General features: G+C 33.3%; 2 protein-coding genes across 4 annotated transcripts; one reads left to right on the forward strand and one right to left on the reverse strand.

Moving 5' to 3' along the window:
- The first annotated feature begins 628 nt into the window (after positions 1-628).
- Positions 629-4243, forward strand: LOC120081196. Of its 2 annotated transcripts, none has more exons than XM_039035895.1 (5): positions 629-1376; positions 2308-2417; positions 2500-2871; positions 3028-3630; positions 3755-4243. In XM_039035895.1, exons 1-5 carry the CDS (start codon positions 1127-1129, stop codon positions 3758-3760), a joined length of 1341 nt encoding a protein of 446 aa, XP_038891823.1. In that variant the 5' UTR covers positions 629-1126; the 3' UTR covers positions 3761-4243. The 2 variants fall into 2 exon arrangements, with proteins under 2 accessions (XP_038891823.1, XP_038891830.1); XM_039035902.1 differs by having other exon boundaries at positions 2683-2871.
- A 17-nt stretch (positions 4244-4260) lies between these two features.
- LOC120081209 (probable E3 ubiquitin-protein ligase RHC1A) lies at positions 4261-7663 on the reverse strand. Of its 2 annotated transcripts, none has more exons than XM_039035911.1 (2): positions 5852-7660; positions 4261-4399 (listed from the first exon to the last, which is right to left on the reverse strand). In XM_039035911.1, the coding sequence occupies exons 1-2, from the start codon at positions 6582-6584 to the stop codon at positions 4365-4367; spliced, it is 768 nt and encodes a 255-aa protein (XP_038891839.1). In that variant the 5' UTR covers positions 6585-7660; the 3' UTR covers positions 4261-4364. The 2 variants fall into 2 exon arrangements, with proteins under 2 accessions (XP_038891839.1, XP_038891846.1); XM_039035918.1 differs by having other exon boundaries at positions 4265-4396; positions 5852-7663.
- Between the last annotated feature and the right edge of the window lie 13938 nt (positions 7664-21601).

The following is a 21601-nucleotide window of genomic DNA, read 5'->3' on the forward strand; positions in this document are numbered from 1 at the left end:
GTCGATCTACCAAAAGATTTTCTTCATCCGAAACATTTTCAAGCATTATGGCAATCGTAGACTTGGTCCACGAGTCTCCATGCGACCGGTCAACCAAGTTAGCCGATGTGGTGTTGACTGAATAAAACGTTAATCGTGTACCCCGTATACAATTTTGCCACATAGTAATCGTGTACCCCATACACAATTTCACTACCGTACTTTTGTCAATACTTTCCACTCCCAATTATTTTTAAAAATACTTTTCCATATACCTCATTTTTGTCAATAGTTTGAAAAAACACTATATTTTTTAACTTCCTCTTAAAGAATGCTTATTTATTTAAATATTTTCTTCAGTCTTTTAATATAAGTTTCTAGAAATACTCATCACATCAACATTTTATCTATATTTTGAATTATTTTCGAATAAAGAAAGATAAAGTTAACTTATTTATAAATATTGTAAATAATAGTAATAGACCACGTAAACTTCTACAGCTCACGAACAGATGAAAATATTTTCTAACGATTTTAGCATTTTAAATAATCATCCTATATTTTTATATTTTTTTAATACTGTATTTTCTAAAAGTAGAGATTTTGATCGACCTACATGGACATTTTTAAACTTGGTTGAATCTTCTCACGATTGACAGTTGCACATTCGAAAGTTGTTCTATTTCCCTTCTGCCCTGTAATCAATCTTTTCCCTTTGCTTCTTCATTCATCAATCTCCGCCAAACCCAAAAATCAAAAACCCATTTTAATATTCATTCTCGATTCAATGGACAGTAAAGAAAGAAGTTGCAGAGAGGAAGTGATTGAGCGTTCCATTAGATCTCCATTTGTTAGTCTTGGTGGACAAACTTTTCTTTAGCCTTTTTCAATTGTTGTTATTTTAAATCCTTCAAGTGGGGTTTCTCTCTTTATTCTCATCTTCCCTTCCCCTTTACCCTTCTCTTTGCCTGCCTTTCACCTTTGCTTCTCTTCCACGTCGGGTTTCCCCTAAAAATATCGATCCATTCCATTTCAGTGTGCGATTTCTTGGCTCTTTCAAAGAAACCCACATGGGGTTTTGCATTTGAGTTTGTTTTTTAGAGTTCGATTTCGTTTTCAGTGGTGGATTGTTACAGATGCTCTGCGAATGGGGAAAGGGGAAGAGCAAAATCTGCCGTTGCAGCAGCGTCGTCAGGTGGCTCCAAGTGGGGATTCTTCTGGGTTTCTTTGTGGTCAATGTTCTATCGCTTTTCATAGAGTTTTTAATGAGTTCAATTTCAAGTGTTTTTTCGTTTTGATTTTGGGGTTTGTGGTGTTTGTCCCTGGATTCTTTTGGCTTCTTCCTCTTCATGAAAGAAATTCAGGGTTTGAGGCCAAAGACACCATTAAACTCTGTGGTATGTATGTCTCGAGATTCCTAATTCTCTTTTCTTCTTTCTTCTTCTATTTTGCCTTTGGGAGTTTCGGCTTTGATTCTTGATTACTCTGATTTTTTCTTTCAATTTCTTGATGGGGTTTTGTGCTTTTCTGATGCTTTTGAATGATCTTTCTGTTTTCTGTAATGGGTTCTCTCTCTGTCTCTTGAAATTTGAAATTTGGAAGTGCTATGATGTTTCCAGAAGATGATTATGCTTTAGATCAATCTACCATTTTTGTTCCCCCACAATTTTGTGATAGTTACTTTGATGTTCGTTTTAATATTAACATGAGAGGCCATTTCTCAAAGTTTAATCCTGGTTTAAGGTGGTTTTTTTTGTTCTTCCTTTTATCTTGTTTAGGTTTTCCTTGAGGGGTTTTATTTTGTCTGATATTTTGATAGAATTGTTTGAAAATATGGTGCCTTAGTCCTAATTCTGCAGAGTTTGTCATGTGAATTCAGTGTAAGTTGCAACCAACACTCACTTGATGCTGGTTTCATTCTTCCATGTTTGGAATATGGTTTCCACATGGGAAGAAAGTTTGAACCAAAATTTATACTATTTAGAAAGTAGTAAAGGCGTCATATTCCTTCCTTACCATTTTGCTTAGGGAATCATATTCCCAGTAGAATCGGATTCAGGACAATCGAGTAGATCGAACGGGCATTCCTCCTGGCATCAACTATGAAACACTTACTCTATATTTTATTTCATAGCAGTAAAACCGGACTTTGCTTTTGCTTCAATTTTAGATTTTCTGTGAACTATTTGGTTAGAATCCAATTAGTGAGGGATCGGGAATGCTTATTCCATAGTTTATTGGACAGCAAGAAGTTCGACTTTGCTTTTGCTTCAACTTAGATCTTCTGGGACTATGTGTTACTTAGAAAGTTTTTGTTCTCTTCTACAGCTACAGCTCAGGTATATTTTGTTCTTCAAAAGCCCGTGAACGAGCTTCTCCCTCACATCAAGAGATTAGAGTTTGATATCAATGGTGAATTAGACATTCCAAATTTGAAGGTTTTGTGCTTTGTTATTGTTTTTGGATTTAGTATTAGTAGTAAGGTCTTTTATGCCTAAGGGTTGTAATTTATGTTACCAGGTTTCCATTCTATCCATGCATGATTTAGGTGAGTCGAACAGGACTTATGTGGTTTTCGGTCTTCTTTCTGAATACATAACTACTCCAATAAATCCAGTGTCCTTAAGTCTGCTGAGATCGTCTTTATATGACCTTTTCCTTTCCGAATCCAACCTTACTTTGACGACATCGATTTTTGGACAGCCATCGACATTCCAAATTCTCAAGTTTCCAGGGGGAATTTCTATAATTCCATTTCAACATGCTTCGATTTGGGAGTTTCCCCAGATCGTTTTTAACTTCACTCTTACTAACTCCATTTCCGAAATACTTGACAACTTTGCCAAGTTCAAGAGCCAGCTAATGTTTGGATTGCGTCTGAGGCCTTATGAGGTATGATAACCTATTTAAGTTGAATTTATCTTTTCTGTTATGGATGGAATTTATCAAATATTAGCTCTAGAACTTGAGATCATCAGTTGAGATGAAATTTTAAGTTAGTTTGATTAATGGATATTGAATTCTGCTCGTTCTTTTCTTGTTATACAGAATGTGTATTTGCAAATAACAAACAAGATTGGCTCAACGATGCAGCCACTCGTAATTGTTCAGGCTTCCATTACGTCAGAATTGGGACGCATATCGTCACAGAGATTACAGCAGTTGGCTGCAATCATCAACACGTCTCCTCAAGGAAATCTTGGCCTTGATTATACTGTTTTTGGAGAAGTCAAGAGTGTCAGTTTGTCTTCTTATCCGAAGAGACCCTCCAAGGCAATGCCACCGAGTTTTTCTCCAGCGTCTGCCCCAGCACTCAGTGATCATGTAGAACTACCAAGTGCCCCACATCCGTCGAGATCTGCACGACCATCTGGAAATCATTCTCCATCTCATGCAAATTGTGAAACCTCTTCTCCAACCCCTTCAATGGTTCCTCTACATGCCCCTCGTGAACATTCAATACCTCCAATCTCCTATCCAAAGTCTACAAGACTGATCGTTCCTCCAGCTAATAAACCTTGGGTTTCTTCTCCACGTGCATCTCCAATAGCATTTTCACCGCTTTTGCCCCCTGATCTGTTACCTAAACCCAAGCTTTCTTTTCGCTCGAAACCAGGGCAGAGAAAGGAAGATTCTTCACATCCAGATCATGTAAGCTTTGACATATTTTTTGAGATTATAGAGTTGAAAGCATGTAGTATACACATTTCTTAGCACAGAATCAATTAATTCATATCTATCAAAGTACAACTAATTCCTTTTCTCATCTTTGTAGGATTAAAAAAATCAAGGGTTCGGCTGCTCTCTCCTACAATCTTGACATTTACATCTATCGCCTACATAATCATCACACAGTCGTCTGAAGAATACGAGCGGATTGGAAACTCATTTTTGGTTCTACTACCTCTGCAAACAAGGGTAATAACAAACAGGTCTTTTTCTCACCCCTCAAAACAAAAACAAAGAAAGTCAGTATAGAGTCTGAAGAAGAAGAAGAAGACAGAAGTACATAGGAAATAGGGATGTTGTTTTCCAAAGGGATCCAACTCCTCCTTTTTAGTAAATATAATTATGAAATGAGAGATTGAAATTGCAGACCTCAAAAGGAACTATATAGTGTGATATTTTCTCTTAGTTAATTCAGGTGTAAGCTGTACAGTCCTGAAAAAAGGTTCCTTTTGACTGTCTGCAATTTTGCTAGTTACATTACAAGAAAGAAATTGAATAAGGAAGCAAAATGCTTGTTACATTCATTAGTACAATACACAGCTTCATTTCAAATGACTTTCATTAAAGTAATTAATATTTCGTACGAATATTAATCTGAATTATGAACATAATTCAATTGGTTAAGAAATATTGAGTAGATATTACCTGGGTGTGGGTTAATTAGCAAGCCAAGAGTACATCCATGAACCTGCTGCAATCTCCAACAAGTACACATTAACATTATATTTAAATATTTTGATTTTGTAACTTTGATTTTTTAGTGGATAATTTAAAATTTTGGTCTGTTTTGAGTTATAGTTTACTTAATTTTTGTGGATTTAAGTTTTGACTAGACTGGTTTGATTTTGATGCTCAATTTTGTCCTTTTAAGTTGACTGGTTTGATTTTGATGGTCTGTTTTGTCATTTTAAATCCAGTTGTCGTGTGCAAAGATCTTCATGGAATTCTGTCACTTTCTTTTTCTTTTTTTTTTTTTTTTTTTAAGAAAATAATAATTAGGTTAAGGTTAAAATAATAATTTTGTAGGTTTGGTTCAATTTTAGTAATCTAGTTCATGTATTTTAAGTAAATCTTAAATTTTGTTCTCAAAGTTAATTTTTATTGAATTTAATTAAATAATAAATAATAATAATAATTTTCATGCAAAGAAATATAATATGTGAATGTGTTTTCAAAATTTTTATGGTCAAATGTCAATAGATATTAAAAATTTATATAAAAATCAATCATGAACTAGCAGTGAGGAGAAAGTACACGGAGACTGAAGTTTGACATTTGAAAATATAGATATTAAAATTGAAAAGTTGAGTTCATTGATATTTCTAATATAGTAGATGCTGAAACCAAAATGATTTTTAACCATCATTTTAACCTTTAGTTAAGTTACAAGTTTAGTTTATGAATTTTGAAGTTTGTATCTATTTAGTCCATAAACTTTTCAAAATATCTAATTGGTCTTTTAAACTTTCAATTTTGTAGTTAATAATTTTTTTTTGACAAATTTCAATTTTTAAAAATTAATTGATCTATTAAATAAAAACAATTTAAATTTTATGTGTAAGAGAATTTCTAAAGCCCTTGTTTGATAACCATTTTGATTTTTAATTTTTTAAAATTAAACTTATAAACATCTTTAATTTTACTATTACTTTTCTATCGATGTTTTAAAACACCAAGTCAATTTTTTTTTAAAAAAAAAATTATAACTTTTAAAAACTTGTTTTTTATTTTAAAATTGACCAAAAATTCAACTTAATAAATATTAAAAACCATGGTAAATTACTAAACATGATATAAAGATTTAATTTTGCATCTAACATATTCATGAAGAATTTTAAAAAAGAATAAAAAATTAAAATTATAAGACAATTTATAATTTTGAAAGTCTCGAAACCAAATATGTACTATACATATGTCAATTAACCCAATAATAATAATTGTAATAATCAAAAATAAAAAAAAAAAGTTTGGGGTCAACACGTATCTTGTAAAAATATGTCACGTGATGCTTTTAACTTTTAAATTTTTTAAAAAAATATATTTTTCAAAAAATAGATCTCACCTAATCATTAAATGTTTTTTTTTCTTTTCCCTTCCTAACCTCATCCATAATGAAGAAACTTCAAAATTAAAAAAATCTTACGTTCAACGACGAAGAAACTATCACCGGAATCAGCAAACCGGAGACGGCGAGCCCAATCGCCGATAAAACGGAATGGCCACCAACAACACACCAAATCCCACCATCCATTCCCTCTTCCCTCTCCTCCTCCTTCTTCTTCTTCCCTGATTTCCTCACCCCTTCCGCCATTGATACCGTTCCCACTCCCCTCGTCGTCACCGGCAGCGATATTCTCCACCGTATGCCGACAAACAGGGCAAGTATTATGAATTCTCAACCAAGGAACAACACAATCCGAATGGTAAAAATGCTTGCAAGGCAACTCCCTTACTTCCCCTCCCATTTCAAATTCCTCTTTACAAATCGCACAATTCAAATCCTTCTCCAAATGGTTCCCCGTAATTTTCACCCTCGGAATCGCCTCAATCCCGGAATTGGCCGGTGGTCTGGAGAATCGGAGCGTGATCCAAGACTCATCCGTTTCTTCGAATCGAGGGATAATCGGAGGGGAAATCGTGCGATTTCCGGTAGCGAAACTGGGGAGACGAGGAAAATTTCTAGCCCTAGCTACGTCCAATTCATGACGGAGGTTTCTGGAGCAAAAGGGGCAAGTAATAGAATTTTCTACAGGGTTTCCTAAGCTAATTCTGATGATTCTTCGACAAATTCGGCACCAGTAGTAATGCATCGTCGTCGTCCTGGGAACACCGCCATTGATGACGATTCGAGATCGAGGGTTTTGAGGCATCGACATAATCTTCTACACGAATTGAAGGTATGGATAAATTGAGAAAGGAAGAAACAGGGGATTTTATAGGAAAAGGGGGAGAAAGAGAAGTGATTGGAAAGTTATTCCTTATCGTAAATTGGATTTTGTTTGCAGATTAGACTGAAAACAAGTTTTCGTGGAAGAAAGGGAAATTGATTTGGAGTTTCTTCTTGTTCTTGTTTTTGTTATTGTTCTTGTTGTTGAAGCTCTGTTTTGTGGTTGAAGAGATATAGAAAGAAAGAAAATTAGAAGATTTAGAGAATGGTGAAGAGTGTAAACATTGGTTTTATGATGATTTTGCAGTTTCAATTGAAGAAATGAAACCTTTGCATTGAAGTCTTACTAGGTTGTGAATGTGAGATTTTAATGGAGTTTTGGATATGGATCTGCAAGAGCAAGAGGAAGAGGAAGAGGAAGCTTTTGGAGGGATGATTTTAACAAATGTTGTTAAAAATTGTAGAGATAGAAGACCTTTCACATATAGATCTTTTTTGGACAATGTTTTGATTGCTAAAACATCAAACTCTAGGCTACTTTAGTAACACCCTAATAAATAGGAGAATTTGTATGGATGATCAACCCAATTGAAATTTGGCCTAATGTTAAAAAAACGAATGAAAAATGATCTGATTTTTTGTTGATACTAGTTAATGTGAAAGTATCCATTTGACCTCAAAACGCTCCAAGAGTCTGACTTTTGCTCCCGCTTCTCACGTTTGACTCTTGCTTCTTGCTCCTTCCTCTTTTTCATCTTCGGACACAATTTGTTTGAATTCTTCCTCTTGCTTCTCCCTCTCACTTCTTGCTTCTAGCTTCTTACTCCTTGCTCTTGTTTCTCATCAGACACAACTGCAATTGTTTCCTTTGTTCGTATTCTACCTTTCATTCTCGCTCCTCGCTCCTGTTAGCATAATTACTTTATATCTATATTGAATAGATAAATCCTAGGATCTTTCGCACCAAATTGTCAAGAATAAATAACATATCGGATTCCATTGAGATTGATGATAGCTGAGATGACGATAGCTTTAAGATGACTATAGTTTTCCTCAACCAAAACTCCGAATGCCCTTAGTGGGATCTCTCTCTAGATGAGATTTAAGAAAAACTGAGTGCTTATTGTTTTGATATATGGGGACCATAACCCTAAGATCTCTTTATATACTAGTTCAATTAGGGTTCCCATATAATCTTAATCAATTAGGAATGAGCTCCATACTCAATTAGGAATCTATGGCTTTAATTAATTGGATCACATAATAAGATCCAATCTAATATTATAACCAAATGTGATAAATTATTAATCCAATATAATCAATCTCCCACTTGGGTTATGTCTCTGTACTGGATAAACTAAATCACATAAACCTTAAGCGGGCATAAACAGATTGTTTCAATAATAGAATCCCCTTTAGTTCAATCTGGTCCATCTTCTGTATTAGCACAGAATTAAGGTGGCTTTCGTCACTGCCCTTGTAACTAAACCTTCCTTGATCACCAATTCCAATACATCCAATGACATAGATCAAGTATGGATGGATAACATGGAAACTACATGCTAAGTGATATAAATCATGATGGTTTCTAATTGGTCCAAATTCCTTAGTGAAATCACTTTTAAAAACTTTATGCTAAACCGCATGAATGATAAACAAGTTCAAATAATAAAGCATAAACCATCAACTTTATTCTATACATAAAATAAACAAAATAAGGTCAAAAAACATCATCAATAACAAACTTCTACTAAACCATGGAATCAGAAAAGTGACTAACACCCATGTGAGTAACATGCTCATGAAAAACTTTAGGTAGTAAACCTTTAGTCAATGGATCTGGCATCATAGAGTTTGTTCCTATGTGTTCTATCGAAATTTGACCATTTTGAACTCTTTCTTTAACAACCAGAAACTTCACGTCTACATGTTTTAACTTCCTATTTCTTCTGTTGTTGTTGGAATACATTACTGTTGACTTATTATCACAAAATAATTTTAGTGGTCTTTCTATGCCAACCATTATCTGTAGCCCAGTGACAAAATTCCTCAACCATATTCCATGATTGGATGCCTCATGATATACTATAAACTCCACAACCATGGTAGAAGAAGTCATAAGTATTTTTACACTTTTCCAAGATACAACTCCTCCAACCAACATGAAACTATAGCCTGAAGTGGATCGCAAAGTGTCTTGGCATCCATCATAATCGGAATTAGAATACCCAATGATATCTAAAACTTCTGATCTTCGATAAGTGAACATATAATCTTTTGTTCTCTATAAGTACCTCATAACCCGTTTGGCTGCTTTCCAATGATCCATCTCCAGGTTGCTCAAATATCTGCCTTGTTGGGATTGATGTCCTAAATCTAGTGTATCTCATGGTTTGTAGTTTTTGTTAATACAAATTATTTATCTAGTAAAATCAGAGGAATTTTATTTGACATTTAGACAGTATCAATTCAATCCAATAAATTAAGAGCTAAGGTTATATGATGTCACTTGAACAGTATATGGTTGACATATAGGTGGTTTATGTTCAAGTAATAACCTGAAAGGTCTGCAGTAAATGGATGAAGGTTGGTTACCTTATCCTGATAACACTATCGATATGACCCACTTTGTAATTATAAGATGAGATGTAAGTGTTACAAACAATATCAATCATATTGTTCAAGTAAAGACATGTGAGTGTGGGTATCCTATATAAAGGAGTTTATACATATACTGGACCACGAAATAATTAGTTTCTCTTTATAGCACCATTACTTGAAGAAACTAATATTTTACTAGGATGATCATAGGAGACGTGACCTTAATCCTGAGTAAATTGTGAACTCATGTTTATGATGGCAGTTCTTTGCTCTGTATGGGTGAGAATGGCCATAATAGCCAACTCAATAAGCCCGCCATTTTGGGAAATTGTCTGATTAGGAACCTGGGAACACATCTACACATGATGTGAAATTCATTCATTCCCATTGCTTGGGAAAGTAGATAAATTGCTCCCTTAATAGCTTGTTCTGGGTCTTGAACAATGAGGCCTCAAGCTCTCACTGGCCCAAGAGGTGTTAGTTTATAGTTGGACTATTTGTTCATTAGAGGAATCAGTGGTACTTAAGGAGTTAGATGTAACAGCACGGATAAAATGGTATTTTGACCCAACTATAGTTATGAACATTTGTAAAGGGTCATCACTCTTGATTGGTTATATCCATGGACATAGAAATATATCTACAGTGCGAAAAGTGCAACTATTGGTTTTTAATGGAGTGATCGATAGTTAATGAATACTGATTAATTGGATTAAATGAGCTTAATCAATTAATTTCACATCATTGGAGCTTCTAATTTGTAGGTCCATAAGATTTCCTTGCTAGCTCACTAAAGGATAGTAATGAGGAATGATTTGAATTGTTCAAATCAAATGAGAAAATTTTATATTAATGAGATTAATATATAATGGTTAATTATAGATGACCTATAATCCAATTATGTAAGAGATATATATTTGAATAAGATTCAAATATTAGATTCATATGAATTGGATTCATAAAGAGATGTATACATATAAATATGTGATATTTATATGTTAATTAACCTCATGTTAAATATTATTTAATATAGTTATTTAATCGATTAATTAATGGTTATTTAATTGATTAAGAAATAATGGAGATTGGAGGTTAGCATAAATATATGATATTTATTATATTAATTAAATATATATTAAATAGGATTTAATGTATGGTTATTTAATTAATGTGTCAATTAATTAAATAATGGTCATTTATTTAATTAGCACTAAGGGTATAAAGGGAAATTTTAGGTGAAGGAGTTAACCCTTTCCATATAAATATGTCCTTATATTCCATTTTGGACAAGGGTTTTATGATTACTAAAAACCTAGCGTCCCCATTCTCTCTAACTTCTCTCTAGAATTCTCTACACTTTTCCTCCACAAAGTTCTTGGAGACCACTCTTCCAAGCTCTTTGATATCCTAGAGAATAACAAGATAACTTTGTTGATGGTGTCCATCTACATTGGAGAAGTTCGAGATCGTTGCTAACGGTGGAAGAAGAAAGCTAGAGGAATCAACAGAGGTAAGTTGTGATTTCTCTTCTTTTACCTCTTTTCTAGCATGGTTATGTTTTTTTTTAAATGTTTATTCTACATTGCTTGTTTTATTTTACTATTTTTGTTTATTTAAAAATCTGATTTCTAAATGCAAGGCGTTCACACTTTCACGGGAATTCGACTTCTTCAATTGGTATCACTCCAACTATGAACACAATATCTAGACGCGTACATACTTGAGCATACATTAGACTTCCAACCACCGATGCATAAGGAAACTTCTGCATCTTCTTAGTCTCGAGTGCAGTCTTGGGACATTGACCTAAATGAAATTTATCACCTTTATCGACTGAGGTATCTCCTGGTACACAATCTTTCATACCAAGTCTACTCAAAATCTTTTCAATATAGTTCTTTTGTGACAATCTCAAAATACCTTGAGAACGACTTAATAGTATTTCAATTCCTAATACAAAAGAAGCATTGCCAAGATTTTTTATCTCAAAATTATTTTTGAGAAACTTCTTAGTATCATGTAATAAACCTACATCATTACTTGCTATGAGTATGTCATCGACATATAATACCAGAAAGATAAATCTACTCCCACTGAACTTGTGATATACACAATCTTCCACTAGATTCACCTTAAAACCAAAAGAATTAATTACTTCATGGAATTTTTGATATATTTGACGAGGCTTGTTTGACACCATATATGGATTTCTTCAATTTTCATACCATACACTTTGAATTACCGAATACAAAGTTTTTTGGTTGCACCATATAAATCAATTCATCAATGTTCCCATTGAGAAACATGGTTTTTATATCCATTTGGTGTAGCTCTAAATCAAAGTGAGCTACCAATGCAGTGATTACACTAAAAGAATCTTTCGATGAAACCAAAGAGAAAGTCTCTGTGTAATCAATGCCTCCCTTTTGAGTAAAATCCTTTACAATAAGATGAGCCTTATATCTTTCTATATTGCCATGCAAATCTCTTTTGGTTTTAAATATCCATTTACAACCTATGGGTTTCATGTTTGATGGCAATTCGACAAGTTCCGAAATGTCATTGTCTTTCATGAATTTTATTTCCTCTTCCATAACATTTATCCATTTTTTAGAGTTAGAACTTTGTAGAGCTTTTTTGAAAGTTGATTGAATCATCTTCCATTACGCCCATATCATCATGATGTTCTTGAAGAAATACAACATAATCATCTCGAATTGTACTTCTTCTTTCTCTAGATGATCTCCTTAGTGGCACTTCTTGAAGTTGTTGAGTTTGAACTTTAGGTTCAACAATGGGGACTTCAATATTGTCTTGTCCTATAATTAGTTTAATAGTGAAGTCAGGAATTGGAGCCTAAACATCATTTATAACCACAATAGGAAAAGAAAATAATTCCTCTTCAAAGACAACTTTCCTTATATTATCTTCCCCCCATACTCAACATCCTTAAGGAATCTAGTATTTTCCGTCTCAAACAATGATTTAGAAATGGGATTATAAAACTTTAAACCCCGAGAGCATTTAGAATACCAACAAAATAGCAGCTAATAGTTCTTGAGATCAATTTTCTTTCGTTAGGCCTATAAGGCCTAGCCTCAGCTAAACATCCCCAAATGTGAAGATGCCTAATATCGGGCTTCTTTCCTGTTCACAACTCATAAGGGGTTTTAGCTACTGCTTTACTAGGTACCCTATTAAGGATATATGTTGTAGTCTTTAATGCCTCACCCAGAGGGATTTTGGTAGAAAAGAATGACTAATCATAGTTCTTACCATATCCTTAAGTGTTCTATTTCGCCTTCTCGTTTCAGCATTCATGTTGGGTTTGCTCGACATAGTGTATTGCGAGAGATTTCACATTCTCTAAGTATTTGACAAAGGGCACTGGACGTTGCTCACCTAATCCATCATATCTATCGTAGTATTCACCATTATGATTAGATTTGACAGCCTTAATTTTCTTTCTAAGTTGAAGTTCAACATCAACTTTGAAAGACTTGAAAATGTCCAAAGATTGAGACTTCTCATGAATTAAATATAGGTACCCATATCTTAAATAGTCGCAATAAAATATTGTTGTCTATTCTAAGAAGCTGTAGGAAATGGACCACAAATTTCTGTATGTATTAGTTCTACTACGTCTGAGCATATGTTGGCACCTAATTTTCTTATGTTTGTCTGTTTTCCTTTAATACATTCCACACAAACGTCGAAGTTACTTAAATCAACGGAATCAAGAATTCCATCTGACACAAGTCTCTAAATTCTTTGTTTAGAGATCTAACCTAAACACTTACGCCATAACATAGCGAAATTCTCATTTAATTTACGTTTTTGTACCACATAGATTAGATAATAGGATCTTGTTAAATGAAGCAAAAAAATCAAGTATATATAGATTATCAATTAAACAACCGATACCAATAAGCTTGGAATCTTAAAAAGACCAACTTTATTATTTCCAGAAGAACAAGAAAAACCAAATTTGTCCAAACTGGAAATAGAAACTAAATTTTATCTAAATGACGGTACAACAAAAGTCTCATTCAAATCCAAATAACAACCAGTTTTTAAACGTAATCTAACATTCCAATAGCTTCAATTGGAACTGCTTTTCCATCGCCCATATAGATGAATCTTTCAGCATCATTTAGCAGTCGCCTCCATATTTGATATACTTATGTGAGTAGTAGCACCAGAATCTATCCACCAAGTATATGTAAGTATAGAAGCTAAATTAACTTCAGAACAAATCAAAATAAGTAGTTTACCTTTCTTTACACGCCACTTGGTGGTCTTGGGACAATCTTTCTTGAAGTGACCTTCCTTTTTGCAGAAAAAACAAGGATTTTTAGTAGCCTATTTTGTATTCTTATTCTACTGAGATGTCCCTTCTACAGCTCCGTAGATTTCCTTTTCTTCTTATCATGAGAGTCAGTTGCCTAATGAGCACTTTTTGTACTTTCTCTCTTAATCCTATTTTCTTCTTGCACACGTTGTGAGATAAGCTTATTAATATTCCATTTATCCTTCTGAGTATTATAACTTATCTTAAATTAAGTGAATTGTGTAGGAAGAGTGATAAGTACCAAATGTACGAGTAAATTTTCATTTATCTCGATATCAAGTGTCTTTAATTTACCTACGAGATTGGACATTTCCATAATGCACTTTATGTTCCCATTGTCCTTATACCTCATGGAAGTTAAAGAAGTCAAAAACTACTTTCTTCCCTGTTTTTCATTTTTAGCAAAATATTTCTCAATTTGAGAAAGGAACTTATTAGCATTTTCACTTTCCGTGATAGAGCCTAAAAAAGATTCCGGAATGGAGTGCTTAATGATCTTTAGACACATGCGATTTGGCCATTCCCACTTCTCTATTTAGCCATATTCGACTAATAAAAGTAGGTTTATCGGTCCTTAATACAATGCCTAAATCTATACACCCGATAAGTATCTCTAGGCTTTCCTTCCAAATCTTGAAGTTTGATCAATTCAACTTAGGAATTGAACTCATATTTTCAGATATTTGAGTACGACCAACTGAAACAATAAACAACAAAACATATACTCACAATTAAAATGTAACAAAATAATTTCACATATGTGGTTGCCCCCTTTAACAAGATACCTAGCACAATATTGATGTTCAACCTTTGGACAAAAACACCAACTGTAAATGGTACTCTCAACGTAGTAATCAAAGTACTGACAATAAACTTTGTAAAAAAATAGCCTTTCTTTGGATCGAATATTTTTTATATGAGTAATCCTTATAATTGTCACATAATCATTATCACATGCAAACCCACAATTTGGCCAAATAATTATCTTCCTTTGGGCCGATAATTATCGGCATAAGTTCATGACTATTTACATCTTATATTTCATAATTAAAATTCATCCAATAATTGCATACACACGGTACAATTAAAGCAACGTAGACATGTGAATATCACCAAATATCATTAATCAAATTTAAATCTAAATCCACATCAATCATATTTAAACTTGAATCATCAACAAAACTTTAGATTCAAATTCACAAAACTTATTAATTTAAATGCTAGATTTAAATTCACTCAATTATCAATAATCAAGATCAAGATTCACCGACAAAATCAAACAAGATCATACAAGAAACGCCGACAAAACCAAACAGATGGATTAATAAACTAAGAACATCAATGAAAATCCAACAAAAAAATGAAATCAATGAAAATTCATCCAAGAATAGTCTTTCCTATTATAAACATGATTTTTCCCATGTCCACGACTTCATTCAAATTATTAAATTAATACTGTTATTCCCTAAAAAAAAAAAAAAAGAAAGAAAGAAAAGAAAAGAAAAAGAAAAAGAAAAAAAACTTAAATCCGCCAAATCTATCAAATTGAAACCCACCGAATTGAATATTAATTAGCTCAAAAATTAAAATTTCCTTATTTTTCCATTGTGATCTCATTGTTTGTTACATTATAAAAGACAAAAAAAAAAAAAAAAAAAAAAAAAAAAAAAAAAAAAAAAATCTATTATTAATCCATCGAATTATTTTTAAATATAAAAAAATTAATCAAAATATTTATAAAATATATTAAAATTTTAGAACTATCAATAATAGATATTGATAAACACTGATATACTCCTGTCAATATCTATCAGTGACATTGATAGTAATGTCTATTATTAATAGTTCTAAAATTTTACTACATCTGATAAATATTTTCAACTGTTTTACCATTTAAAAAAATTTTCGTTAATCCATCCTTAGATATATATATATGAAGTTGTGTATTGAATTCATCCTACTCCAAGAAACTAAGCCTACGTTTGGGGACACGTGCGACAGTATTGATGGTGCTCTACCAGCGAGATGTTCAATTGTAGTCGTAATATGCACAATCTATGCATATTTTTTTTTATAAAAAATCTTTTATCTCTTTAATCAACTTTAAAAGTAACTAAAATTAAATCAAATCCCGATGGAAAACAAATTTAAACCAACAATCTAACATGAAATTCATGCTCTGATACTACTTGTTAGCATAATTACTTTATATCTATATTGAATAGATAAACCCTAAGATTATTAATGTCAAATTGTCAAGAATAAATAACATATTGGATTCCATTGAGATTGTTGATAACTTCAAAATCACGATGACTTTAAGATGATTATAGTCTTCCTCACCCAAGACTCGAAAACTCTGAATGCTCTTAGTGAGATTTTTCTAGATGGAATTCAAGAACGATTGAGTGCTTATTGTTTTGGTATATGGAGACCAGAGACCTTACCTAATTAACTAGAAATTGACTTCCACTCATTAAGTCTAATAATCTATGACCTTAATTAATTAGATCACCTACTAGGACCCAATCTAATAAAGTAATCCAATGTGATAAATTATTAATCGACATATATAGTTCATATTTTAATTATACATATTATTATTTAAATACATCTAACAGTTCCTTCCTCTTGTTCCTTATTAGACACAACTACAATTATTTTCTTCGAAAAAAAATGTTAGAACGAAAAATGAAGAGAAAAAAATTTGCAAAACGAGAAAAGAAGAGAAAAAATTGCAGAACGGAGGAGGAAGGAAAAAATTCACAAAGGTAAAGGGGGATGTGGAAGAAAACAAACAAGTAAAACACAAAGATGAAGAAAATGGTGAGAAGGACTTTTATACGAGGAGCAAACGAGAAACAAACTGCATACTAGATTTTCTTAAAAAAAAAAGAAAAAAAGTTGCAAAACAAAGAAGAAGAAGAAAGAAGTGCATTTAGGGTTAAAGTGGTAACTTCTTATTATACTGGCATAACTAAAGTGCCAAAATTTATTGATTTTTAAAATTTGGGTTAATTTTCATTAGAGACACTTTGTGTAATTCTTTCTATAAAATAGAGATTTAAAATAGTAATACTCTTTATTATAGATTATAATAATTGTAAATACCAACTATTATAATGTGAGCGATAATAACTCAGTCCATCCCGTTAAAATTAGCAGCTAAACACTCTCTTTTGTATTCTTCTTCAAATTTACTATTCATAATCTAAATATCCAATTTAATCTTTGATTTCTTTGTCACAAACTTTATTTTTGTATACCAAGATCCCTGTTTCTTTGATTAATATTTAATTTGATCAATTTTTGGAAGTAGCTTATCTTGCTCACGGATGATGCAAGTGGTTTAATGGTGAAGAAAATTATGGGCCTTTGTTTTTGGAGCCACTCTATGAAGAGGAATTACATGGGAAAAGGCAATGTATATGAAGAAGAAAAAGGAGGATTATCATTTGTAGTTTGGAATGAAGAAAAAGGCAATTTCTATGCGTTTTGTTGAATTTCATTCATTGGCTTTGATCTCTCCGATAAAGGTATTATTGTCTCTATTCTGGCCAAGATTCTATCGAAAAAATTCAAAATATTGGTAATTCGAAGGTACAAATTAAAATTTTTGTTTTGGTTTTGGTATTATTCTTTGTCAAGAGGAATCGAAATGAGCTATTAAAACAATTGATAAAAAAAATGTGTTCTTTGTATAATAATGTAGAAAATATGTGTTATTCCTGATAATTATCCGATTTTTAAAAATTAAAAGAAGTAGTTCGTAGAAATATGTTTTTATTTTTCTTTTATGTTTTAAAAAGTTTAATTAAGAATCCAAATGTCATCCAATAGAACCTTAAATTTTGAGAGAGAACAAATATAAATTTTAGAAATAGAAAACTACAAACGAACTTGTTATCAAATGGAAATGTAAGAAAATAGTTTTAAAAAATTTGTTTATGTTTTTGAAATATTTATAAGAATTAAAATGCTTACAAAATGATAACCATTGTAAAGAAGTGAGAAAACAAACACAAATTTTTTTAAAAAAAATCTAAAGCCCCGTTTGATAAAGGTTTGGGTTTTAGTTATTGAAAATTAATTAAGCTTATAAACACTTTTTCTACCTCTTAATTTCTATCTTTGTTATATAACTTCTATCATTGTTTTCAAGAAACAAGCCATAGGTTTTGAAAGCTAAAACAAGTAATTTTTATAATATTTTTTGTTTTTAAAATTTGGCTAAAAATTCAACAAATTTGGTTAAGAAAGAAAAAAAAAATTATAATAAGAAATTGATGGGAAAAAAAATTCAAAAACCAACTGTTTATAAATAAGGACTAAGTGATTATAGTTTTTTTGTTCCATTAGAAATTTAAGATTTTCTCCTTATATGGAGATTCTCGGTGTGGAATTAAACTACGTGAATTATAAAGAAATAGACAATAAAAATTAACTATTAATATTAAAGATGTAGGTGGTCACTTTTTATTATGATAAAAGAGAGGATTTGGACAAAATCGAGGAAGAGAGATTTGCTTTTGTAAATATTTTCCTTATTATTCAATGAGCAGGATCCTCCTTATGTTTATATATACTATAGGGTATTGAAATTAAGGCAAAAGAATAAAGAATAATTGCAGAGTATAAAACATACAAAATGCACATGGCCTTCTCTATTTGGGACAACACACAGGTTGTACATAACAGAATTGATTGATGGAATCCTCTAGAATTTTTCCAGCACAACTCTCCTCATTCTTGGATAATTTCCTAAAACTCTACGTTTTATTTTCTTCCATAACATCCCCCCTCAAACGAGAAGGAAGTTCAACGATCCTGAGTTTGTCCCAGAGCAGATGGAACTGAGTGTGCATTAGTGACTTTGTAAGACAATCGACCACCTGATGAGAGAAAGGGACAAATTGAACGTCTAGGTTATCACGAAGAACTTGATCACGTATGAAGTGTACATCAATTTCAATGTGCTTTGTGCGAGCATGGAAGATCAGGTTTGATGCAAGAGCTTTGGCATTGATATTGTCACATCATAGAATAGACGGGTAGGATGGTAAGACTCCAATTTCCCCAAGCAACTGTTTTAGCCATGCAATTTCAGTTGTGACATGAGCAAGAGCCCGATATTCAGACTCAGTGCTTGAGCGGGAGACGACCGACTGCTTTTTAGAGGACCGAGAGATAAGAGTATTTTCAACAAAAACACAGTAAGCAGCAATAGAACAACGATCATCAACATTCGATGCCCAGTGAGCATCATGAAAGGCAATGATGTCAAAATTATCACTTGGTTGTATAAGGATTCCTATATATTTTATGCTGGTCAAATAGCGAAGGACATGCTTCACTGCTTGACAGTGAACATCCGTTGGACATTGGAGAAATTGACTGAGGTTATTTACAATGTATGCTATATTTGGTCGTGTTTGGATTCAGTATTGAAGAGATCCAATGGTGCTACGGTATAGAAATGGGTTAGTGGGGGGAGTGCCATCACTTTTAGACAGGACCTTTTCCTGCACAGAGGATGTTGGGGATGGTTTTAAGTGACTGCGGTCAAGTTTCACCAAGAGGTCATCAATATATTTTGATTGAGTGAGAGCTAAGCCAGAGGCTACTGGTGTGACTTGGATACTTAGGAAGTATCTTAAGTGACCAAGGTCTTTAAGGGAGAATTGAGAATCTAGGGTAGTGATAAGCTACTAGATTATATGTGGAGCATTGCCTGTGATAACAACATCATCGATATACACAAATAGGAGTACCAAATACATATTGTTTCTATAGACAAAGAGCGACGAGTCTGACTTGCTATTAGCAAAACCTCATTCTAAAAGTGCTTCCACGCACGGGGAGCCTGCTTGAGGCCATAGATGACCTTATTTAACCGACACACCTACGATGGTCACTAGGATCAACAAAGCAAGGGGGTTGCTGCAGACAGAAAACTTCGTCGAAAACACCATTGAGAAAAGCATTGTTAAATTCAAGTTGATGAATGGGCCAACCATTTGAGACAGTGAACGATAGTATAACTCGGATTATGGATGATTTAACCACAGGGTTGAATGTTTCAAATAAATCAATCCCAAGATATTGATGAAAACCTTTAGCAACTAAGCACGCCTTGTATCGTTGGATTGATCCTTCAGGGGAACACTTGATTCTGAAGACCCATTTTGAACCAGTAATGTTGTAGGAGTCAAAGGGAGGCACCAAATTCCAAGTGTCATTCCTTTGAAGAGCAGTGAGCTCGTCCTTCTATAGCCACTCTCATTTCCTTTGTATTCAGTGCATCTTGAACTCTAGTTAGTTCAATCATAATTGGATTGTGTTAGTTCAGTAAAAGTTCAATCATAATTGGATTGTGTTACCCAAACCTTTGATTTAAAAATACCTACTTTACCTCTTGTAATCATGGGATGAGATGGAAGAGGTGGTCGAATAGGTAGGGTTGGGCTAGGGGTCAACGAGAAGGAAGATGATTGGGGACTGGGAATGAGATTTGGTGAATTGAGAGAGGACAAAGAAAAAGGAGAGGATAGTCGAGGTTCTTGATGGGCTGGGGAAGAATTGGGATGGGGTGAATGAGAATAACAAATTGGGCTTGAAATAGGAGTTAACGATGAGCCGATAGGTATGGATGGGTTGGGGATGGAGGAGACGGTTGATGGACTAGGAGGAAACATAGATTGACCGGTGGGGGGTGGGTTAATGTGGTCCAGAGATGTAGTTGTGGGTTGGGGCCCAAAATTATGAGTATAGGGAAAATATAACTCATTAAATTTGACATGTTGAGATATGATTTTTTTTCCTGATGGATCAAGGCAACGATTCCCTTTGTGTAATGGACTGAGCCTAAGATAAACACACTTATTTATTCTGAAGTCAAATTTGTGCTTGTTGTACGGGCGAAGATAAGGAAAGTGAGCACACCCAAAGCACGAGTAATTTAATTTTCGATGAAGCAGTGCCTCTATTGGTGACTTCCTTCTAACAATTCTGTTGGTAGCCCATTTATCGATATTACGACTGTTACAAACGAATCCCACCAGAAGGAAAGAAGCATGGATTCTTGTGCAAGTAAGGTCAACCCAGTTTCCACTATATGTCGATGCTTTCGCTCTACTCGTCCATTTTGGGGAGAGGTATAGGGACAGGAGAACTTGGACTTGATCCCCCACGAGGCATACATATTGTGAATGGCCTTGTACTCTCCTCCGTTGTCTGATTACAATATTTTGTTTTGTGTATTAAACTATGTTTCACCATAATGTCAAAGTGACGAAAGGCTGTAATAGTGTCTCCTTTCTATTTAAGCGGGTAAATCCATACAAACTTGCTGAAATCATCCAAAAAATGAAATAATACCTGAAACCACTAGATGATTCAACTGAAGCAGGCCTCCATAAGTCAGTGTGAACTAATTGAAAAAGTTTGGATGCATGAGAATCAGAATTGGGAAAGGGTAGAGCGTGACTCTTGCCAAATTGACATGCTTCATAGAAATTAAAAGACTCATTGTCATTTACTGGCAGCTTACAGACTTTAAGCATTCTATTAAAAACTATAGATGAAGGATGCCCAAGCCTTCAATGCCAAATATCCTTGGACACCACAACATTTACAACTGGACTAAAAATAGAGTTAAAGACAAAACAAGCAGCAAAACTATTATTGGACTATCCAAGCAATTGGTAGATATACTTGAAGTTCTGCTAGAGGCAACTCTTGAGTATTCAATTGATATAGCCCATTTTTAAGCGCTCCTCTCAATAGCTCCTTTCCCGAACACCAATCCTTAACAACACAAGTGTTAGCATGAAATTTTGTAAAAACATCATTATCTTGGGCAAGCTTTGATACACTCAATAGATTTTTGGCAATAGCTAGAACATATAAAAGATTTTCTAATTTAATTAAGCCATTATCACAAGACAAGAAGATTTTTCTACATGAGAAATATCAAGTTTATCACCATTTCCTATAGTCACTTGTCCCTTACCTTCATATTCAATAGGATGAGCAACGTTGTTGTAGTCATAGGT

This window comes from Benincasa hispida, chromosome 1, assembly GCF_009727055.1.
Source record: "Benincasa hispida cultivar B227 chromosome 1, ASM972705v1, whole genome shotgun sequence".
NCBI lineage: Eukaryota > Viridiplantae > Streptophyta > Magnoliopsida > Cucurbitales > Cucurbitaceae > Benincasa > Benincasa hispida.

What these genes read in the sequence shown, in the direction of transcription:
- LOC120081196 (XM_039035895.1), top strand. Translation starts at nt 1,127, where the DNA reads ATGGGGAAAGGGGAAGAGCAAAATCTGCCGTTGCAGCAGCGTCGTCAG. An exon ending in AGACACCATTAAACTCTGTG is followed by an intron (nt 1,377 to 2,307) that starts GTATGTATGTCT and finishes TCTCTTCTACAG; the next exon opens with CTACAGCTCAGGTATATTTT. An exon ending in TGCGTCTGAGGCCTTATGAG is followed by an intron (nt 2,872 to 3,027) that starts GTATGATAACCT and finishes CTTGTTATACAG; the next exon opens with AATGTGTATTTGCAAATAAC.
- LOC120081209 (XM_039035911.1), bottom strand. Translation starts at nt 6,584, where the DNA reads ATGTCGATGCCTCAAAACCCTCGATCTCGAATCGTCATCAATGGCGGT. An exon ending in TAGTTTCTTCGTCGTTGAAC is followed by an intron (nt 4,400 to 5,851) that starts GTAAGATTTTTT and finishes TGGAGATTGCAG; the next exon opens with CAGGTTCATGGATGTACTCT.